We start from the raw sequence: 20,341 nt of genomic DNA on the forward strand, positions 1-20,341 counted from the left end.
GGATGCCGATGTATTTAGCCATGGACAATGTCCCGTTTGGCATATCTCATGGGCCATATGTCGAATACGCTTCGCATCCGTTGGCCCACTACCAAGGAGCACCGTTGACATACCCTCACCACCCGCTATACGCAGTTATCTGGACTACCCAGCCTGAGCATCGTCATAATGAGCGCAACGGACAGGCCACTCACTTACGTTCACCCCGGCCAAGTGTCAGATCCAAGAATGGGAGCCCGGGAGACAGCCCGTGGGCACAGGCCGACAGCCGGACACCGGGCCGGACCGGACACATGGACGACACCTGGAGCGCACACCGGAATGAACCGAGTCTGGCTGTTTGACATCGACCAATAGGAAACGACAATTCTTTGCCCACATACCATATGAGCTTGGATCAATGATGACTTGTTGCGCGCTACGGAGCGGCGAGGCAAAGCTCAAAGGGTTGAGCTTTTCCCAAGTAATCTTCCTCAAGATGAGGCTTGGTATGTTGCATGGAAAGAAAACTGTCATAGCGACAGACCTTTCTAATACGAATAAGGCCCTGCTTAGTATTTGTCAGTGACTACAAGACGGCCATCGATGCCTAGCAATATGTTCCTCGAGAGGTTGATGCAGGCATTAGTACTGCCGACCATACGTGCTGGCTTGGAAAGACAGATGGTAGGATTTTGCCAATTTGGGTTTGTTGGATTTCATCGCTATCCGGACCTGTAGTCGCCTGGGCGGGCTGACGGCGTATTACGCCGAGGCCCTCAACTCATCGAGCTCCTGCTCATCGTGAAGAAGTGCAACTTCCAGGCAGCTGTTGTCTTTGTTTTCCCAAACAGAAAGAGTCGGCGAATGGACGAGCTTGGTAAGTAGGTATGGTATACTTGCCAAGCGAGCCGTTGTCCCGTATATGGTGGGAGCTGACAATCGTGATACTCCTTTTGGGAATTACTCACCGACTCTTCCCCCCTCAAAAGTAAACATGCCACTTTCCCTCGGCGGAAATCGACTAAAAGGACAAAAGCCTGATATGTAAAGCCGCAGCAAGCACCGGAATTCCAAATACTTGCCTGCTGTCTTGGAAGGAGAATGGGGGTTTTCGATGGAGCCCGGTCCTCCCTCATGCATGTCGCGCAGGCGCTTACCCACACCAGCTACGGATGTGCTAGACTCGAAGCGGGCTAGGGAGACCAGATGGAACCTTCTGAACGGGGCTCCGCTGGCGCTGACGGGCGGGAGACCGACCTGGCGACTTGCGAATACCACACCACCACGACGCAACGCACGCCAGCTGGGATACAATGACAAATAGAGGCGCCACATCGTCCTTTCCTGCAGGTCAACGGGCAAATATCCCAAAAGACCCCTCTCCTCTGCCCCCCTTGACGAAGAAGAAGAAGGACCAGGACCCTATCTTAGGTATTAAGGAGCCTTGGAGGAGCTCCCCCTGCTCCCTTGAGAAGAGCACCCCTACCTACCTCAGTTGCCCCTCCAATCAATGAAACCTGTCGGATGGCCCGGGGCGAGTCCGAAAAGCAAGAGCAAGATGCAACTGTTATCTAGCACAAATGATCGGGAGGGGACATCTGATGTGCTTTGCATAGGGCGTTTAGAAACCCAGCCATTGAGAAGAACTCGATGGACCGCCAAGACAAGTGTTTACGTGGTTCTGTGTTTCAATGATCGAGAAGGGTTACGTACGGCTGAACGAGAGGGAGAGAAAGCTTTGAAGCTTTGGAGCTGTCAAGTCTCGTCTTAGCTCTCTCCCCTGTTCGGGTCTACTTGGACTAATTGTGTCGACCCTAAGTAAACTACCCCGCTATCAGCCCCCCACCATCGTCATGGAGGGGACCGAAGTTATGTGAGCTTTCAGCCGAATAAGAGAGAGAGAGAGAGAGAGAGACAAGGGTGCAGCACTGTAAGAGGAAACGAAACATCATAGGGCCGTCCTCCCCATGATTGTGTATGCCACGCTGTCCTTCCTGTCTTGGAAGAGGACCACCGAGAGGGGGTTCAAGACAGGAACTGAAGAGGTAAGAAGCAAAGATGGACCAAGCCGGATTCCAAATACTCTCCCAAAAATGGCGTTTCATTGAGTTTCCGCCATCCACTTTCCGGGGCTGATATGCATATTTTGGTCCGAATAGATGTCATTAAACAAGGCGAGCGAAAGCTCCCCCCACCTGCCACCTATGTATGTATGATAGCTTTACTGTCAGGTAGGGCAGCTTAAGGTTAGCTGTATGCAAGTGAGTGTGTGTGAGAGAGAGACCGCTGCGTTAGTACCTAGATAAACGTGCAGCTCACTTTCGTTCCCTTGCCTCACGACCCCTCTTCTTTTTCCCCTTCTCGAAACGTACGACAAGAGACAACTCACTTGATATAAAGTGATACATATATCCCCCGTCCATCCTCGTTACAAACCCTTCCAACCTCCCAACCTCACCACCACCATCACCCCCAAACCAAACAAACACACACACAATGGGTCTCTCCGGCCACTGCCTCTGCGGCGCCGTCAAGTACACCGTCGACGCCGAGCCCCTGATCGTGGGCTACGACCACTGCGACGACTGCCAGCGCCAGTCGGGCAGCACCTACTCGCTGGTCGTGGTGGTGCCCAAGGACAAGCTCAAGATCGAGGGCACGACCAAGTCCTTCGCCGGCAAGGGCTCCTCCGGCAACGCCGTCCACCGCGTCTTCTGCCCCGAGTGCGGCTCCCCCATCGCCCACGACCCCGACGCCGCGCCCCCGATCATCGCCCTCAAGGGCGGCACCCTCAGCGTCGAGGACAAGAAGAAGCTCAAGCCCGTAAGTTTGTTGACTGTTACTACATATATCTATCTATTCAATTCCCACCCCCTCCCCTCCTTTTATTCATGCATAGACGGTATGGAATGTGGCAATGGCTGATACGTATACGCAATTCTCCAGGACACCGAGATCTGGTCCGTCTCCAAGCTGCCATTCTGCCAGGAGCACCTCGAGAAGCCTTTCCAGCACATGCCCGAATAAACCAGACCCGATCTTTTTCTCGTTCGATAATACCTACGTATGGAATTAGAGGGTTAAGAAGTAAGAGTCGATTTGGGTGGCAATGATGCTTCGGGATGATGACGTATGGATTTAGCAGCCTGAGAGTGTCCCCCAGGCGGCGTTGACGGAAGGAGTTGGTAAAAATGTGGAAGAGGATGCGAAAAAGCATATAGTAGTAGCTCGCCTACGAATTACAATACCACCAAATTCAGCCCATCTCTATAGACATCATAGCTTTGCTGGGCCTTGTGTTTAGGGACTATTGACTTTCATGATCAGGGGACAGTTTCGCAACATCATTATCTTCATTATTGACTCTCAACTATAAGTAGTGTCTCATCATTCTCATATATCTCATCAAACACAAATTACTCCCCCATCAGCTTCCTCTTTGTACCGCCTACAAAGCAGCCACCAACGCACCACCCGCCATCGCCATCAAAAGACCCTTCGCGCCTGCTACACCGGTGGGCGCCGCGGCGTTCCCAGTCGGCGTAGACGAAGAAGTGGCCGCCGTAGAGTCGCCAGCTTCCGTATTCGCTGCCTCTGTCTCTCTTCCACTGTCACCACCACTCGTAGTCTTAGACGCTCCTCCGGTCGTCCGCGACCCCGTCTCCTCAGGGGTCGCCGAAGCCGTAGCCGTCCCCGTGACGGGCCCCGGCCCCTGCGACCCCTTGGCCGTGAAATAGAGACTGACCGCCGTCGCGCCGCTCCTGGCGTCGCTGGAGACGGTGGCGCCCGTGGTGGGCCCGAAGACGGCGGCGCCGGCCGACTCGAAGAGCTTCGGGAAGCTGGCGGTCGGGGTGCCCCCGCCGGCGCCGGTGCAGAGGGCCGACGAGGCGACGGCCAGCACCGAGGCCCAGTGCGCGTTGTCGCGCTCGGAGCGCGCGCCGTGGAAGGCCAGGCACTGCTGGCAGCCCAGGTAGTCGCTGAAGTAGGAGCCGCCGCACATGCACTGGGCGTGGGCCTCGAGGGCCTGCGGCGACGTGCCGTCGGGCTGGCACGCCTTGGCGATGCTGTCGATGGAGATGCAGGGCGGCACCTGGCCCGAAGCGAAGCCGTCCTTGGGCGCCGGCGGGTTGCACACCTTTTGGATGTAGGCGTCCTCGCTGCTGTCGGCGCGGGCGGCTACCGGGTTGGGATTGGAAGCGAGGATGGGGTGCGCCGCGAGGAGGGCGGCCGAGGCCAGGGTTGCGGTTCTCATCGTGGCGGATGTATTTGATGGTATGGTCAAGCCGCAATATGTCTTTGACGCCGTCACAGGTTGTTTATAAATTCACTGATAGTGTGGTGAGGTTGCATGTGCCAAAAGATGGCTGGCAACTGAAGCTATTAATAAGTATCGATCTCGGACGTCAATGGCGTGAGCGGTTGCTATCTACTATTCCATCTAATCCCAATCCAGTAGTCCCCACGGCGCAGCGCACGATGTTTTGTCCCTGAAGGGTACTCAATCCCGGCCGTGAAGCGGTCGGTTAGCCGATTCTGTACTAAACCCACTCCATGGATGGGGCGCGGATCAGGCAGCGAGATATCTCTTGCTGGATCTCGGAATGGGATGCCGAATAGGTTCTGATTGGGGAATAGCAATTTCGCGATGGCCTGTTCAAGTGTAGGAACGTCGCGCATGGATGCGGTTGGTTGGTTGACACTTCGAGGTGAATATTGCTTTTAGCCGCCCTGCATCTGATTCCTTCTAATCTCAAAGTAGAAAGACCGGTAAGGAATATAATCTGTCCTTATTAAATATTCTCAACTCTATATCCCGTTGCTTCATTGCCTTTGCTTAGGCATCTTGCGTTGCTCCAGCTCCTCGACGTCCTTCTTCTTGTGGAAGTGAGGCGCCACCTCGTTCAACCATTGTGGTTTGATGGGCAGGCACGATCGCATGTACTCCTTAGTGGTCTGGACCAATTCGAAGTAAATGACCATTTTCTCGGGTGGGTCCGACCCCATGAGGACGGAGCTGGGATGGATGAAAACGGTCGTGTTGTTTTTGACGGTCCGATAAGCATCCCCGCTTCGCTGCAGGCGTGCGGCGTTGGGGAAGAAGCCAGCTGTGAGCGCCTTCTTGATAGGATCAATGTTGGCGGCACCGCAAGTGGACGATGCCACTTCGACACGCTCACAGAGCTTCGACAGCTGGTCGCGAACATCACGTGCTCGGGTAAGAGACCGTTGCTGCAAGAAGTTCTCGCGAGCCCATATAGGCGAGAAGTCACTGTCAACCCATTGGTTCCAGATATTGAGCAGAGTAAGATGGTCGCCACCTTCCTTGACAGTAAACCGGTTGCGGGCGCTGTCAGCGTGGATTTTCTTGTCCTTTGGCCTGAAGAACAGCGCCGAGGCCTCACTCAACATCGACACAATGGATAGTACCTCTTCCACACATCCAAACTTGTCGGCAGCCAAGACAGCCTTGGCCAACATGGGTTCCGTAGGAAACTCGGCCATCTGACGCCCAACCTTGGTGAGCTCACCTTTGTGGTTGAGCGCTTGGAGAGCGAATAGCTGGTTCAATGCCCCGATTAGAGACTCTGTAGGTGGAGGATCCATGAACTCAAATTCGAGGAGCTGGTTGATGCCCAGAGACTTCAAAAGCAGCACAATGCTGTTCAGATTGGTCCGTTGGATCTCAGGGGTCGTTGACTCGTCCATTTCGTTCATGTAGGCATACTTCGTGTAGAGACGGAAACATTTGCCGGGGCCAACACGTCCAGCACGACCGCTGCGCTGATTCGCCGAGGCTCGCGAGCACGGCACGACAACCAGATTGGACATGCCCGTAGCCGGGTTGAACACGTTTTCCTTCACGTAACCAGGGTCGATGACATACACAATGCCATCAATGGTCAAACTGGTTTCAGCAATGTTCGTTGCCAGGACCACTTTGCGTGCGCCATCAGGGGTAGGTTCGAAAATTTTGGCTTGGAGTTCGGAAGGCAGGTTTGCGTAGATCGGACATACAACAAGTTCCTTGACGCGATTGCCAAGTTTCCGTGCCGTCTCGGTCAGTTCTTGTTCTGCTGCGTCGATTTCGTCCTGACCAGTGAGGAACACAAGGATGTCTCCTTTGCCCTGGGTGGTATGGATTTGGAACACAGTAGTGATGGCTGCAGCCAGGTAATTCGCCTCGGGCGCCGGAGTGTAGTAGATGTCGACCGGGTATCTTCTTCCGGGAATATTGAAGATGGGAGCATCATCAAAGTATTTGGCGAATTTCTCTGCGTTCATGGTGGCCGAGGAGATCAGAAGCTTGAGATCCGGCCGTTCTCGTGAGAGATCCTTCACCAAGGCCAGGAGAATATCCGTGTGTACGGTACGCTCGTGGGCCTCGTCGATCATCAATGCGGAATAGCCTGCTAAATCTGGCTCCGTCATGAACTCACGAAGTAACATACCATCGGTCATGTACTTCAGAATGGTCTTATCGCTCGTATTGTCTTCGAAACGAATCGAGTAACCGACCTCGTTACCGACTTTGGAGCCCATTTCCTCGGCAACACGGGCAGCAACACTCATGGCGGCCACACGACGCGGCTGCGTACAGCCCACCTTTTTGCCGTCTTTGGTGAATCCAGCCTCGTGCAGGTATTGTGGCAACTGTGTTGTCTTTCCACTTCCAGTCTCACCGACGATGACGAGAATCTGATATTGGTTGATGGCGGCGATAAACTCGTCCCGGTAAGCAGCAATAGGCAAGCTCTTTCGAGTCTCCTGGATAGTGAGAGCCTTCTTCTCTGCTGCGTCAATTTGTGCGTCTAGGAAGCGTTGTTCCTTGGTCAACTGCTTGCCCTCCCCAGCAAGAGTAGCGTCTAGATTCCAGTTGATGTACTGCTCTTCATCCATGACAAGAGAGTAGTCGCCTTCATATTGCCTCTCGGCGCGGTTGATCTGCGCCTTGGCCTTCTGGGTTTGTTCTCGTTCCCATTCCTCATGTTCGGTCACGAACTTCTCCTGGCCGTACTCATCCTTGTCGACGTAGCGCTTGTATAGGACGTCCTCCTTCTTCTTGCGGTCGATCTTGCCCTTCTCCGTGATGTAGTCATCGGGCATGTAGTAGCCATCGCGGTGATCGTCGATCTTCAATCGCTCTTCTGCCAGGCGGAGGATTTCCAAGTTCTTGCCAAACTCGGCTCTTTCTTTGTCGGAAAGTCGTGCACCACTCCTCAACTCGGCCTGCTCATCCGCAACCTGCTTACGCAAAAGGGCCAGTCGTTCTGTCTCTCGCTTCTTCAAGTATTCCTGGCGCGAACGTTCACGAATGTCGGGCATGGCGGCTTGCCTGGCTGCGGCATCCTCTGCGATGCGGCGGCGCTCATCCAGGGCTTTGCTTTCCTTTCCAGATCTTTCATCGACCTTGGATTTGCCATCGTCCTTTGCCTTGAGACGCTTGGCGAACTCCTCAGCCTCTTTCCTGTCGCGTGCCGTGTCGGAGAGGTCGGCGTCGTCGTCATGGTGATCCTTATGGCTGAGTTTAACTCGCTTCGCTGGAGACTCTGGAAACTCGGGTTCCTCGTCAGCTCCTCCATCGTCAGACGCTGGCTCTTCATCACCCCACCGGTCATCTGCGTCGGCATCGTGGTCTCGCCGCCGGAAGCTTTTGGATTTGCTGCTGCGGGAGTTCCTTGGGGAGGGTGTCCGGTCGTGCCTGGAAGGGCGGGAGTGGCGTTCTCTGTCGTGGTCTCGGGGTTTGTCCCGGTCATCGCGATGTCGACGTTTGCTTCTCTTCTTCTCGACTTTCTGAGGCCCAACCTCTTCAGTGTCCATAGGGACGAAAGCGTATCGTTTGCTCATTTTGACGAGGTTGTTGGGCAGATTGGATGTTGATGTTTGAATAACGGGCTTGGAGGCAGCAGCTAGCAACAGCGAATTGTTTGGCTTGCATCAATAAATAGCATCCAACGACAAGTGGGGTCACTTATATCGGAGATGCACGCTTGTCTGTCTGCCTAGAAACCTGCGCAGTCAACCACCACCTGCAAAAGCATAAATTGACTGCATACTCCCAATTGATTGATACAGACAACTTGAGTCGGGCGCCTGGTCATTCTGATTCTTGATGCACTGTAGGTAGGTAATTGGTTAACTCGTCATGATACCTCAAGGGATCTGGCACAATATAGCAGACCTCGTAGTAAGACGGTAGTAAGTACTCACTTGCATGTGAGTCACAGCCAATCAGATAATAGCCCAGTTTACGGCCAACTGGTATGTACGCCAAGAGGCAGTTAAGGGACCACTGGAGTTATCTTATCACTAAATTTCCCAATCCGTAGCGTAGCTGTCGGGTCCCATTGAACACTGTAGCTTCTGTACGCAAGTACTTACACGGAAGTAACACGGTGGCACTCGTCAACCGTCCAGCTGTATTGAAGACCACCTCTGTCCATAACCAACACACTCATTCATACCAATCAACTTCAAACATACCCATTTGCTTTTCTACTTCTGCCCCAAAGGGAAGAAGAAGTACCATAAGCAAGAACACCCTTTCAAAAGTCGGTTTTATTGCTGCACTCTTATTGCGCCAGTCTTCTACTTTTACTTCTAGCTACTTGGGTGCGGGTTCGGGTTCGACATTTACACGTTTCTGGCCCAGTGCCGCCATCATGTTATTTCATGGGGCAGCCTGGCTGCTCCTGCTGGCCTTCTTGCACCTGGTCGTCTGCGCCGAGGACTACTACAAGATCCTCGGCATCAACAAGCAAGCCAGCGACAAGCAGATAAAGTCCGCCTACCGCCAACTCAGCAAAAAATACCACCCGGATAAGAACCCGTAAGTATACACTCTTGCTCTCTTTCTGCCAGCTGGCTTTTGTCTTGATCTTGTTACACAACCCACTAACGACACCTACGCTTGCTTACAGTAACGATGACACCGCCCACGAGAGATTCGTCGAAGTCGCCGAGGCCTACGAGGCGCTGATCGACGCCGACTCGCGCAAGATCTACGACCAGTACGGCCACGAGGGCCTGAAGAAGCGGCAGCAGGGCGGCGGCGGCCACCACGACCCGTTCGACCTGTTCAGCCGCTTCTTTGGCGGCGGTGGCCACTACCAGCGGGGCCAGCCGCGCGGGCACAGCGTCGAGGTTAAGGTGGGCGTTTCCCTGCGCGACTTCTACAACGGCCGCGACACCGAGTTCCAGTGGGACAAGCAGCAGATCTGCGAGGAGTGCGACGGCAGCGGCTCCCAGGACGGCGCCGTCGACGTCTGCGGCCACTGCGGCGGCCACGGCATTCGCATTATTAAGCATCAGCTGGCGCCCGGCATGTTCCAGCAGATCCAGACCCAGTGCGACGCCTGCGGCGGCCGCGGCAAGACCATCAAGCACAAGTGCCCCGTCTGCAACGGCAACCGCGTCCTGCGCAAGCCCACGACCGTTGCTATCAAGATCGAGCGTGGCGCTGCCCGCGACTCCAAGATTGTCTACGAGAACGAGGCCGATGCCAGCCCCGACTATGTGGCCGGTGATCTCGTTGTTACCCTGACGGAGAAGGAACCCGATCTGGAACTTGATAACCCCGAGCACGTGGACGGTGTCTTCTTCCGGCGACGAGGCAACGATCTGTTCTGGCGCGAGGTGCTCTCACTACGGGAAGCCTGGATGGGCGACTGGACCCGGAACATCACGCATCTCGACGGCCATATTGTCCGACTCGGGCGCGAGCGCGGTCAAGTTGTGCAGCCGGGACAGGTGGACACCGTAGAAAACGAGGGCATGCCCCTTTGGCACGAGGATGGAGATTCGGTCTATCACGAGACCGAGTTCGGCAAGCTCTATGTGGAATACACCGTGGTCTTGCCAGACCAACTAGAAAGCGGCATGGAGAAGGACTTCTGGGCCACTTGGGAGAAGTGGCGAGGCAAGATCGGCGTGGACCTGCACAAAGACAGCGGCAGGCCCGAGAAGCCGATACCAGATGAGGGAGTCGAGCGTGATGAACTTTAGACAGAAAAAGGTTTCTGATACGAGATAGAATATTGTATAATGGAAGATACCAGCGATTATCCAACCTACTTTGACGGCCGGAAAAATCCGAGCACATGACCACTTTGAAGAGACGTCGGGCCATAACGAATATGATGCTAATTGAAGTTTCCTACCTGTTGGAGGGCTCAGATGAACTATGTGTCTGTCCCAGTGCTCGTGGAAGGCTTAGCTTGCTTCTTCGACTCCTATGAGGTTGGCGATTTTAAGGGCCCCAAAAAGATGGATACCCACAAGCGAGTGTAGACATGCATATCATGCCAAATTCAGGGGCACGCATGTTGAGATTCTCTTTTCATATTTGAGAAGGGCATGGACGGTATATCATTCTCAATTCATGTAAGTTTACAACGGTATCATACTCAGGGGTATTCTTCAAGCTGTTATCTATCCTAGAAACATCAAAAAGGGATCTTCAAGACACTGATTGCTCGGTCAGCCCAGCTGGCAATGTACCGAATGCATAATATCGTGAGTGTGTATTTGTGTGTTTTGTAGTCATCCCTGAATGTTGACTCATGGAGCTACAATGTGACGCCCAACACACAACCTAATATCGGAATATTCTTGACAGTGGTGTCAGAGTAAACCCTCATACTGTCCAGAACTCTCAAGTCTGTCTGAGCTGCTGATTGGAAGACTACACGTGGTCTTGATAATTGAGCCAGTATACAAGCCCCGCGTTTTAGGCCTCACCTAGTCACTACCCAAGCCATGCATGCCTTCAGCACGAGGAGCTCCAGGCCCAGCAAGCTTAGATCTCCAAGGGCCGTCTTGTCTGCAATAAATCGCTTGAGCACCAGGAACCGATACTGCCGCCTTGCCTCTGGTTCCTCTTCAGACATAACAAACCCATCCATGGCTGATGGTCTGAAATCCCGAATATCTTGTTTCGAGTGGGTCTCTGCCTTGGTCGGTACGTGTGCCGAGGTCATTGGCTGTTCTATTCGTTCAGGCCGTTGGCGCAAGCGCTGAATCAGCTTGAACTGGCCATATTCAAACATGTTCTGCAGATCCATCGGCGGCGACGGTTTCTTGAACAGCAGCTTGGGGAGCAAGTCGGGTCGAGACACCCATATGGTACAGTTATCGTTGAGCTCGCAGAACAAGGCTTCGAGGTCGTGGGCATAGTAGACGAATCTGGTATAAAAGACTGGTGTCAAGACCTTGAACTCCATGGTCTGCTCATCTCCGGAAGCCTCAGGATCGGTATTGGTCATCGTCTCAATGCCCGCGACTGCTAAGCCGCTGGGGACATAGCGGACGGTTATCGGGGCAGGACATTTCCTCACGAGATAACGCAAGTACTTCCTGAAGAACTTTTCAAGCCCGGCCTCGGTTTCATCTGCTTTGCGTGCAATGCTCCTCTTCAAGGGTTCCGGACGATACCAGACGTGGAGTTTTCGTTGGAAGAAAAGAACCCCAGCTTCTTTCACGATGCGTGGGAATGTGACGAGGCCAACCCACCACCACGCTGCCAAGAACTGGACCTTTTGCCAAGTGGTCAAGGCAGTGGGATCGATGGGATCTCCTTCCGAGAAAACTCGTGCAACCATTTTGGCATGGACTTTGGATGAGTTCAAGGTGATGGTGTTGTTGATTTTCCCCGTCCCTTCCAAAAACGGCGAAAAGGGGTCATATGCGATCAGAGAGTAGGCCCCCTTTCTCGAGTTGAAAGGGGAGACGTGGAAATCTTTAGGGATGGCTTTCTGCTGCAGCCTATGATTAGCCAGCGGAATGCCACCCTTTCCAGAGCCATCCAGACCAGAGGATTCCACGCCAGCAGCGGCATCTTGCAACTCGTTGGTAGCATCATCGGCTGTCACGAAATACATGTGTCTTTCGCCGAACGTGTTATTGACTTCAAGCACGATTGCTGTTAGATCCTTCTCCGCAGAATACAGATACCAGAAGGATACAGGATTGAACTGATATCCCAAGAACTTGGCAGCAGTGACCAGGTAGGCATGTGGATAGTCTGCTGGTTTGATACACTATATATATCACGTTAGCTAGGACACTTGTTCGTTTAACGGATATGCGCTCTCCCTTACTTGCGAGGTTAAATAAGCGTCCAGCTTCCCTCTTAAACCGAGATGGCCATTTCCCCTGTCAAGGTAGTCGGCTGCATCAATGTGGTACCAACCCTTGTTCTGTGAGCCTGTGGAGATCATGCCGCCCGCGACACCTTCCCAGCCCACAGGGAACCCGATCATAAGGTACGAGTTAGAAAAGGAATGCTTCTTTGGGAACAACCGGGAATGCGTAGTCCGGCATGGGATCAGCAAAGCTTTGGTTGACCCATTCCATCCCGACGGTCGATGGTTGACGCCAAGAAAAGACCTGGCAACCTGGATAATCAGAGATGCAACCAGTACAGTCAGGGCCGGCTTGAGCAGTACTGCTTGGCCGGTGTTACTGGCCAGCAAGTCCAGGATCGCGTCGCGGCATCTCCAGAATGCAAATATGGAAAGGACGAAGGCATCATGAAGGCCTCCGTACCCCAGGTATATACCCAATGCAGCAGCACCTTTCAAGGGAAGGGTAAGCCACGGCATTCCCGATAGGACGTCCATCTGCCAAGACTCGTGACTCTTGACTCTGTCCCTCAGCTACCCCACCAAACGAAACAAAGCAGCAATTCCAGACGTTGACATCAGATCACTTCATGCCTGCATGCAGATAGATATATAGAGAACGAAAACAGAGAAGAGCCAACAGATTGTTGTTTGTCTTTGGTGTTCTGGAGGTCACATTAAACACAAAGCGTGTGTCCCCCTCATGTCGTACGTGACTGGAAGCGCACGGTATCTGTAGCGTAGCATCGGCTGTTTCCAATCTGACCTCCAAGACTGCGAAATGCGCCACATTTGCCAGGCGGGAGGCGGTTTACTTAGCCTCACATTGGCCCCATCGGCAATAAGCAGCCAGGCCGCGCCCTTGCACACCCTCTTTTAGCCCGAAGGGACTCGAGCATTGAGTCAGCCCGGCGAAGGCCAAGCAAAAAGAGGGACACACACCTCTGGACCCTTCAGCCAGAGCCCAGCCAGCCCAGCCCACTTCACACCGTCATAAAGGCGCCAATTCCATCGACTTCCACTTCCGTCCGCCGCAGAAAGTTGTCATCTACTTTTACCATTTCCACCCAAACCTCACGCGACAACATCCATATCGATCCAAAAATCAGCATAAACTGTTGATTTCCACCTACATACACACCCGATCGCATAATACCACCTACCCATCCATCCACAAATCAACCGCCAAGATGTCTGACGACTGGGATCAAGTCACCAAGATCGGTAGCAAGGCGCGCTCCGGTGCCAGCCAGAGGGAGACCGTCGTCCGCGGAAACGCTGCCCTGAACGCTGCCCGACGTGCTGGTGGCTCCATCAACACTGAGAAGAAGTTTGGTGCCGGCAACGCTGTAAGCTGATCTCTCCCCCATCCCAAAATCATTCCAACGATAGCATCCATGCACAACCTACCATTGGTGGTGTATGACGCCGTAGAGGGGCAAAATGTGGGGGGTGGGCTATCACTCTCGATGGTTGGGTGGGCGACACCTGCAATGAGCGCCCTCACCACAAGCCACCCGACGCATACCTGAATCCGCAAGTTGAATCGATACTGTGCTTCTCATTGAATCTAATAACCATGTCGCTAACCATCCATCCCTAAAACACAGGCCACCAAGCCCGGCGTCGAAGGCCAGCGCCTGACCAAGGTCGACCGCAGCGACGACATCATCAAGCCCACGACGGTCGGCAAGGAGGTCGGCACCGTCATCTCCCAGGCGCGGCAGGCCCAGGAGCCCAAGATGACGCAGAAGGACCTCGCGACGCGCTGCAACACCACCCCCACCGTCGTCGCCGACTTTGAGCGCGGCACCGCCGCCCCGGACCAGAAGGTCCTGGGCGCCATGGAGCGTGTCCTCAAGATCAAGCTCCGCGGCTCCAACATTGGCGAGCCCCTGTTCAAGAAGAAGGCGTAAACGCTTACTTGAGGATGGGTTTTTACGAACGGTTATGAAGCGGGGGAGGCGGCGTTGTCGTTGTTGTTGTTGCTAGAGAGCGTGCGAGAGGAAACCCGCATGCTCAATAGAATTGCAGGAAAGCAACACACAAAAAGCATCAGTCCTGCGGCGGAGACCACCAGAACGATGGCCTTCAGGATTTACGGCGTAGCATATTTTGCTACTTTTGTTACGAGACAGATCCGGGAGCATCATAAGTGCTTCCCGGGTCTCTACGTTCTAGTCTTTCAGAGAAAATAGACATGGCGTCACTGGCAAACTTTTGTGCATTTACGATAACAATTGTGTGTGATCATGATAATTCAAATTCGCGTCTTCAACATTATGTGACAAGTCCCATGCAATGGTCTTGGTGGTGTCTTTGCTTCTAATCAAACAGGGGACAATAGTAGTTCCCATGGTATCCCAAACACCTTGCAAATGCCACGATGAGAGCAGGCTTTCAACAACAAAACAGTCGGCAGAGAAATTCCAAGCTCCTCCAACCAGTATACACATCCTCCTCCCAATTCGTACATCCATCGTCATCCATCATCCCACATTACTGCCTTTCTTTCCGCCCCAATACAACGCAACCGACATTCTCACCCCTTTACTGCTTCGCAACAATAGCCTGCACCCGCCTCTCAGCCTCGACCTTGCTCAGCTGGCGGCTCGCCTCAATGACGACGTTCTCGCGCTCCCCGATGGTCACGACGCGGATCCACTCGGGCGCAACCTCGGACGCGAGGATGCGGATGCAGACGGCGCCCTCCTCGCGCGAGATGCCCATGCGGAACGAGTCCTTGAGCTTCTCGAGCACGGCCGGCATGGTGAAGGAGATGCGGCCCTGGCTCGCGCCCGCGCTCGACCGGCTCAGCATGCCGAGCAGCGACGTCACCTCGGCGACGCGGTGCAGCGCGGCGCGGCGCTCCAGCTCGGCCGGCGACAGGTCCGCGGGCAGCGCGGCCTTGGCCAGCTGCTTGTGGCGGATGCGGTCCAGCAGGCTCATCTTGCTGCCGTCCGGGTTGGCGAGGGCGTTGGCCGCGGCCGCCGCGGCGAGGGGCTTGGTCGCCTTCTCTTGCTTCTTCAGCGCGAGGCCCTGCTTCAGCTCCTCGAGGCGCTTCTGGCCCTTGGCCAGGACGGGGGCGGCCTTGGCGACCGAGTCGCAGATGGTGACCGGGGCCTTGGGCAGGCTGTTGGTGAACCGGACGGTGTCGGTGTCACCCTTGGCGGAAAAGCGGTACCAAAGTTGCTCAATCTTGTCGTGGTAGTCTTGGTTGAGTTGCTTCTCGTTTAGGTGGCCGCCGGGTAGCTTGGACGAATCAGCTTCGAGGCAGACCTTCCCACGTCCGTAGTTGGAGAGCGTCAAGAGGCTGGCCGTCATGTTCTCGACTCCGACGCAGATGCGGATGTCGTTTTCGGTCACGGCCTTCTTGCCCCAGGCCCGTGCAATGTTGGGGCACAAGCTGCGGAGATCCACCGGGACGTTGGTGCCATTGTGCGCGTAGTGGAGGGTGAGAGTCTTCAAGAAGCAGCTGTGGAGGTTGATCAAGCTGAGAATCTCGCTCGGGAGACCGCGTTCCGAGGATGGTTCGAAATCAGATTCCGTAGCAGATGTATCTGCGGTGAGCGGTGACGAGGCGCGCAGCGGCGAAGATGCGAGTCGGAGTCTCTTGAAGAGCTTGTCTGTGTTGATGGAAGATGCGTCCGAGTCGGAGACACTGGGGCTTCTGCCGCGCTTGAGAGGCGTAGGTGCTGCGCGAGCCTTCTTTTGCGGACGGCCGCGTCCACGCTTCTCTGGCGTCTCGACCGACTTCAATGGTGCGGGGGTAAGCGAGACTTTCTTGGTTGGGGTTTCGTCGGCCGAAGAGTCGTCATCGTCTGCGGGAGCAACGACCTTGCGTTTACGCGACTGGGGAGTGAGGGCAGCAAGCTTGACTGCGGGCTTGACTGCGGGAGCGACGTTCTTCTTGAGATCGTTGTTGCCGGCATTTTTGGTTGTGCGGGTGAAGCTGCTGATGTTCGACTTCACGGCAGGCGTGGCCTTGGATCTGGTGGACGCCGACGGGCGCTTTGCAGCTGCAGGCATTGTGGTATGCGTGTAGTTGTAGCGTAGTATGAGAAGGAAGGTGCAGTGCAAGTGGTATATGCGTATGGAGTGAACAGGCAGTCTCGATACAAGAGAAGTTCAAGATATGAAACGCGGAAGGTATGATGGGAAAAGGAAGATCAGAGGCGCCAGTGACAACGGTATGGGACAAGTAAAGTAAAGCACGAGCTGAACGAGTGAGTGGGGTGCGTAACAAGCACGCAGGAATAAGGAGCGTGTATAAGTCGCGATGCAAGACCCGTAGACGCGTTAAGTGGGTTTGACAAGCGTGGCCGGGACGCGTAAAGTGGACAGACCCGAAGCAAGTCGGCCAATCAGACAGCCAGGTGGCCGCGGCACGACCCGAAATTTGGTGCAAAGGTCGCGACTTGCCAAGCCTTTTTGACAACCCGACCCATCCAAACTGGGAGATTTTTTGAGGCTCACTGTTCACCTCGGATCCCTTATGCAGATGGCAAAAATCCTGCAGCAGGATGGATAAAAAAGAATGGAACTGCTACTGGACGTTGGGTCGATTGCCGATGATTCCTGAAGATCAATTGAATGAGAGCTGCTAGTTAGCATGCATGTAGAGATGGGCCTGCAAATATGGATGGATGCTCGTCAACCAACCAGCATGAGCAGTTGGTTTTTCTTCATGCGATTGCACATACCTGGATAAAAAACCCAGGCCCCGACGTGATGATGGTTCAAAAGAGTGTGAGAGCTTAATATCCGAAGCTTTGGCGGGATTGTTAAAGGAATGTCGCGAGTGCTGAAGAAGCCAGTCTGTGTGGACTGAAAGAATAGGATGCATTATCGTAAGGGGCCCTTCACACTCTTTTTCGTTTCAGCGACACGGTCCACGGCTAGTTGTTGCTGCCGAGCAACCCAAAATGAAGAGCCACCTCTCCCCGACATAGGCACAAGATCAAGAACCGAATACCATCATCAAGAATCGAGCGAACTTCTGAAAGTTGTCGTCACATTACGCCCTTTGGGCTTTCTGCTAATATCACTTGCTTCCAAGGCAACTTTCGTGCAGCAATCGTCATCATACAATCAAATGATGGGGTAAAGGACTTGCGCCTGCCCGCACCAGGACGCTATGTTCTGCCCATGCAATCCCCCATTAACACCATTTCCATTATTCCTTTTTGGTTCTTATCATCCATGACAGGAACACCGACGCCAAGCTTTTTGTGTATGTAGACCGAAAACCTGGTCCTTCCAGAAACCATGTGGTTGCGCGCCATGAAACGCCCGAAAAAAAAAAAAGAGAGAAAGACCTTGCAGTGAAACACGCTACCAATACAAAGACATGCTGGCAATGCTGATGAAGTGATGATGCCTTCACTCCGTTCCGCTGAGACCCAGCACGATGATGGTTCCTCCGTAGAAGAAGGCAGTGCAGCCGATCAGTGGCGGATGGAGTGTCGCCAATGGTCTGTATGGAAGCTGACAGGACTGGGCGGAGGAGGGGCAGGAACGTCCCAGTCTCGCTCCTTGATCGTGCGGACTGGTGTTGCAGGCTTGTTATCGCTCGAGGTCAGCGTGGCATTCAAGCTGGCGAACAGCTCGTCCGACGTGACCAAGCGTATAGATTTGCGCGGAGGCGTGACAGGAATCGGCGCTGCGATTTGGCTAGGCATGATGCTGGTTCTGTTGCAAAATGTGAGCCTACAGTACGGGTGACTGGGCGGTGCATATATGCGTTCATAGTTTGTGGGTGAGAGGGCATGTATGGGTTTGGGCCAGACACCAAGTCTGCTTGTGCAGACCGGGCAATACTTACTGTTTGTGATCTTCAAAGTCCAACGAAATTGGCGAGTGAGTGAATGGTATTATCGCGAGCGCAATGAGATACGATATTGATGAAGGGGGGCAGCAGCCTGAATGCGATATGAAGTAGTGGTAGTATGGTATGGAGCTACCCTTTGGTGTTGAGAGAGATGGGGGGAATGTTCAAGTGGTGTGTGGAAGAGAATCAAATGCAGTTTTCGCGAAAGGACCAGCGAGGTTAAAATAAAATTTCTGGTCTTGGGATGGGCAAGACAGACACTTTCTTGGGCGGACGAGATGTCTCGGTCTTTATCAGAGTGAATGGGTATGCGTGTATGCGTGTGGAAAGAGCGGTGGGTGCGTGTAAGTCACTTCTGGCTGCTGCTGCTAGTGCTTGAGAATCCGGGAATCGATGTTTGTGGCAACAACCAGCTAGCTGCAAGGTAGCTCGATTGAAGACACCGGACAGCTAGGCGGGTATCAATGTACTTGAGCTGAATTGTACCCAAGCAGGTTAGGTACAGTATGTACCCAGGTTAAATCAGCTTGACTGAGGTCGCACAAGAAAGCCGACTGGATGTCTCTGGGTGTTTTTTAATAATAAATAAAAAACGTGGGATGCCCGTTGGCTGTACGCAGATGGGGCAGGCGTAGGCGACTATGTCGACGGGCGCTAGGGTATCGCAAAGTATGGATGTGTGTAACGAGGTAAGTCTGGGGAAATGCGTGCTACTTTCAGGGCGAGATGTGTGGGGAGCAGGTATCAATCAAAACCTCGTCTCTGGAAAGCGAACTTGACTGGAGGGAGGAGTGCGCGCGCCTGCGGTTGGGAAGTGAGTTGGGTATTTAAGTATTCGGAATCGTCCATCGAGTTCCAGCATTGGATTTCTCCGTACACGTAATATGTAAGGCATGATAAGGCCCTGAAGGGAGGACCAATGTACTGACCGTGCAACGATTCAAAGAGACGGTACATGTGCTGTAATGACTGACATGGCAGGACGCACAAACACAATGCAGTCATCGGCATGGCATTCCTCACCCCATTCTTTCCTTTGGCCCCATGTTTGGGGGTCCAGGACTCTCTCTGGGCTCAGAGGGAGGGAAAAGGCGTGCCACGAACCGATTTGTGACCCCAGCTGCCCTGGGATCGCGCGGAGGAATCCAGGCTAGACTCATCGAGTCGGGAAAGTGTGTGCGTGTGTGCGTGTACATCGAAGGTATGATTATGCTTATGCTCTGCTAGCCTTGGGGACAAAATCGTGGGTTGGCAGCCAAACTGGACCTTGAATGGGGGTTCGTACTGTGCCAAATCCCATAATACCTTCCACCTTCGTACGTACCTTGCCTGACTGGCGCCTACGGAGGCGAGATGACCCAAGTTTAGCCTAAGTGCTTTGTTAGTAGCAGACGGGCTCTGTTGGATTCCGTCGGTGCTACCCAGGGAACTCGTAACGCTGTTCTCGGAATCGATTATCGGTGGCTACCTACCAAGCGCGCGCCGCAGGCTGAAGTAACGAGCGGGCTCTGGTTCAGGCCAAGCTATTCCAATGTCACTGTCAAGGCGTCCACATACATCATTCATCACGTTTCTCTGCGTAGTGACCAGCCCGCCAGTCACCGCTTTGATACCGTATGTGCTGTTAGTCGTTGGTCAACAGAGACCCCAGACAGGTTTCAATATCACAATGCTTCCCAATAATACCCATCTAAGTAAAGTGAAGTGAGAGCAGCAAAAGGAGAGCCAGCGACTGCCAGCGAGCCAGCGTCTCTCTCGTACGTAGCTGCTGGGGGGCGTGCTAATGGGTTGGTTTCAAGCGTTGGCTGGTCGGATTGCAACCTTGTTTGGAGCGGCAAGCATTAATTACGTTACCTATCACAAGAGTCCCCAAAAGTTCCAAAAAGTTGATTTGGAGGAAACACTGGATTCGGGTTTTCCGCATGCTTCCCCCGACCCCAGACTCCCAGAGTGGATCGACTCCATGTTCCCCCACAATAGTAACGAGACAAAATGTGGAGGCGCCCAGGCACAGAAAGCCTTCTGGCCAGGGCTTCTGGACAGGGGGGCAGTAACCCAAGGGGCCTTGCTTGCAAGGGGGCAGCTTGCAACTTGCAAGGCGTGCTGGCAAGTCCCAAATCAAGGTTCCCCATCTCCCCTTTCCCCCCCTTATGTTGATGTGCCTTATCCCCGTTGCGGACAGCATATCGGTCTTGTCTACATAATCTACGCACATGCATGTACGTATCTGACCTCAAGTCGCCGTCGTCGATGCATCTTTGAGCAGCGTGGGGGAAAGAGGATCAAACTACATACTCAGGAACTCAATGCATTGATAGATGTTAGACACGCGATCATACCAGCATCGCCATCACATAAAACAAAAAGCAGGCGGGCGTGTCGCGGCGGAAGGCGGGAAAACCGTCTCGGC

General features: G+C 53.9%; 8 protein-coding genes across 8 annotated transcripts; 3 read left to right on the forward strand and 5 right to left on the reverse strand.

Moving 5' to 3' along the window:
* Positions 1 to 2,478: 2,478 nt before the first annotated feature.
* On the forward strand, positions 2,479 to 3,009 carry PG985_015796 (uncharacterized protein; the record flags this gene model as incomplete). Its single annotated transcript, XM_066835562.1, has 2 exons — positions 2,479 to 2,805; positions 2,929 to 3,009. The coding sequence occupies 2 exons, from the start codon at positions 2,479 to 2,481 to the stop codon at positions 3,007 to 3,009; spliced, it is 408 nt and encodes a 135-aa protein (XP_066676765.1).
* A 421-nt stretch (positions 3,010 to 3,430) lies between these two features.
* Positions 3,431 to 4,234, reverse strand: PG985_015797 (uncharacterized protein; the record flags this gene model as incomplete). Its single annotated transcript, XM_066835563.1, has 1 exon — positions 3,431 to 4,234. One exon carries the CDS (start codon positions 4,232 to 4,234, stop codon positions 3,431 to 3,433), a length of 804 nt encoding a protein of 267 aa, XP_066676766.1.
* Positions 4,235 to 4,803: 569 nt separating this feature from the next.
* PG985_015798 (helicase associated domain-containing protein) lies at positions 4,804 to 7,827 on the reverse strand (the record flags this gene model as incomplete). Its single annotated transcript, XM_066835564.1, has 1 exon — positions 4,804 to 7,827. One exon carries the CDS (start codon positions 7,825 to 7,827, stop codon positions 4,804 to 4,806), a length of 3,024 nt encoding a protein of 1,007 aa, XP_066676767.1.
* Positions 7,828 to 8,642: 815 nt separating this feature from the next.
* On the forward strand, positions 8,643 to 9,984 carry PG985_015799 (DnaJ domain-containing protein; the record flags this gene model as incomplete). Its single annotated transcript, XM_066835565.1, has 2 exons — positions 8,643 to 8,809; positions 8,901 to 9,984. The coding sequence occupies 2 exons, from the start codon at positions 8,643 to 8,645 to the stop codon at positions 9,982 to 9,984; spliced, it is 1,251 nt and encodes a 416-aa protein (XP_066676768.1).
* A 731-nt stretch (positions 9,985 to 10,715) lies between these two features.
* PG985_015800 (uncharacterized protein) lies at positions 10,716 to 12,581 on the reverse strand (the record flags this gene model as incomplete). Its single annotated transcript, XM_066835566.1, has 2 exons — positions 10,716 to 12,017; positions 12,078 to 12,581. The coding sequence occupies 2 exons, from the start codon at positions 12,579 to 12,581 to the stop codon at positions 10,716 to 10,718; spliced, it is 1,806 nt and encodes a 601-aa protein (XP_066676769.1).
* A 710-nt stretch (positions 12,582 to 13,291) lies between these two features.
* Positions 13,292 to 14,017, forward strand: PG985_015801 (multi protein-bridging factor 1; the record flags this gene model as incomplete). Its single annotated transcript, XM_066835567.1, has 2 exons — positions 13,292 to 13,450; positions 13,712 to 14,017. The coding sequence occupies 2 exons, from the start codon at positions 13,292 to 13,294 to the stop codon at positions 14,015 to 14,017; spliced, it is 465 nt and encodes a 154-aa protein (XP_066676770.1).
* A 634-nt stretch (positions 14,018 to 14,651) lies between these two features.
* On the reverse strand, positions 14,652 to 16,130 carry PG985_015802 (uncharacterized protein; the record flags this gene model as incomplete). Its single annotated transcript, XM_066835568.1, has 1 exon — positions 14,652 to 16,130. One exon carries the CDS (start codon positions 16,128 to 16,130, stop codon positions 14,652 to 14,654), a length of 1,479 nt encoding a protein of 492 aa, XP_066676771.1.
* A 1,418-nt stretch (positions 16,131 to 17,548) lies between these two features.
* PG985_015803 (uncharacterized protein) lies at positions 17,549 to 17,782 on the reverse strand (the record flags this gene model as incomplete). The annotated part of the gene is made up of 1 exon (XM_066835569.1): positions 17,549 to 17,782. The coding sequence occupies one exon, from the start codon at positions 17,780 to 17,782 to the stop codon at positions 17,549 to 17,551; it is 234 nt and encodes a 77-aa protein (XP_066676772.1).
* Positions 17,783 to 20,341: the final 2,559 nt, after the last annotated feature.

Source organism: Apiospora marii (genome assembly GCF_038362585.1).
Source record: "Apiospora marii strain CBS 49790 chromosome Unknown utg000013l_segment0_segment0, whole genome shotgun sequence".
Lineage (NCBI taxonomy): Eukaryota > Fungi > Ascomycota > Sordariomycetes > Amphisphaeriales > Apiosporaceae > Apiospora > Apiospora marii.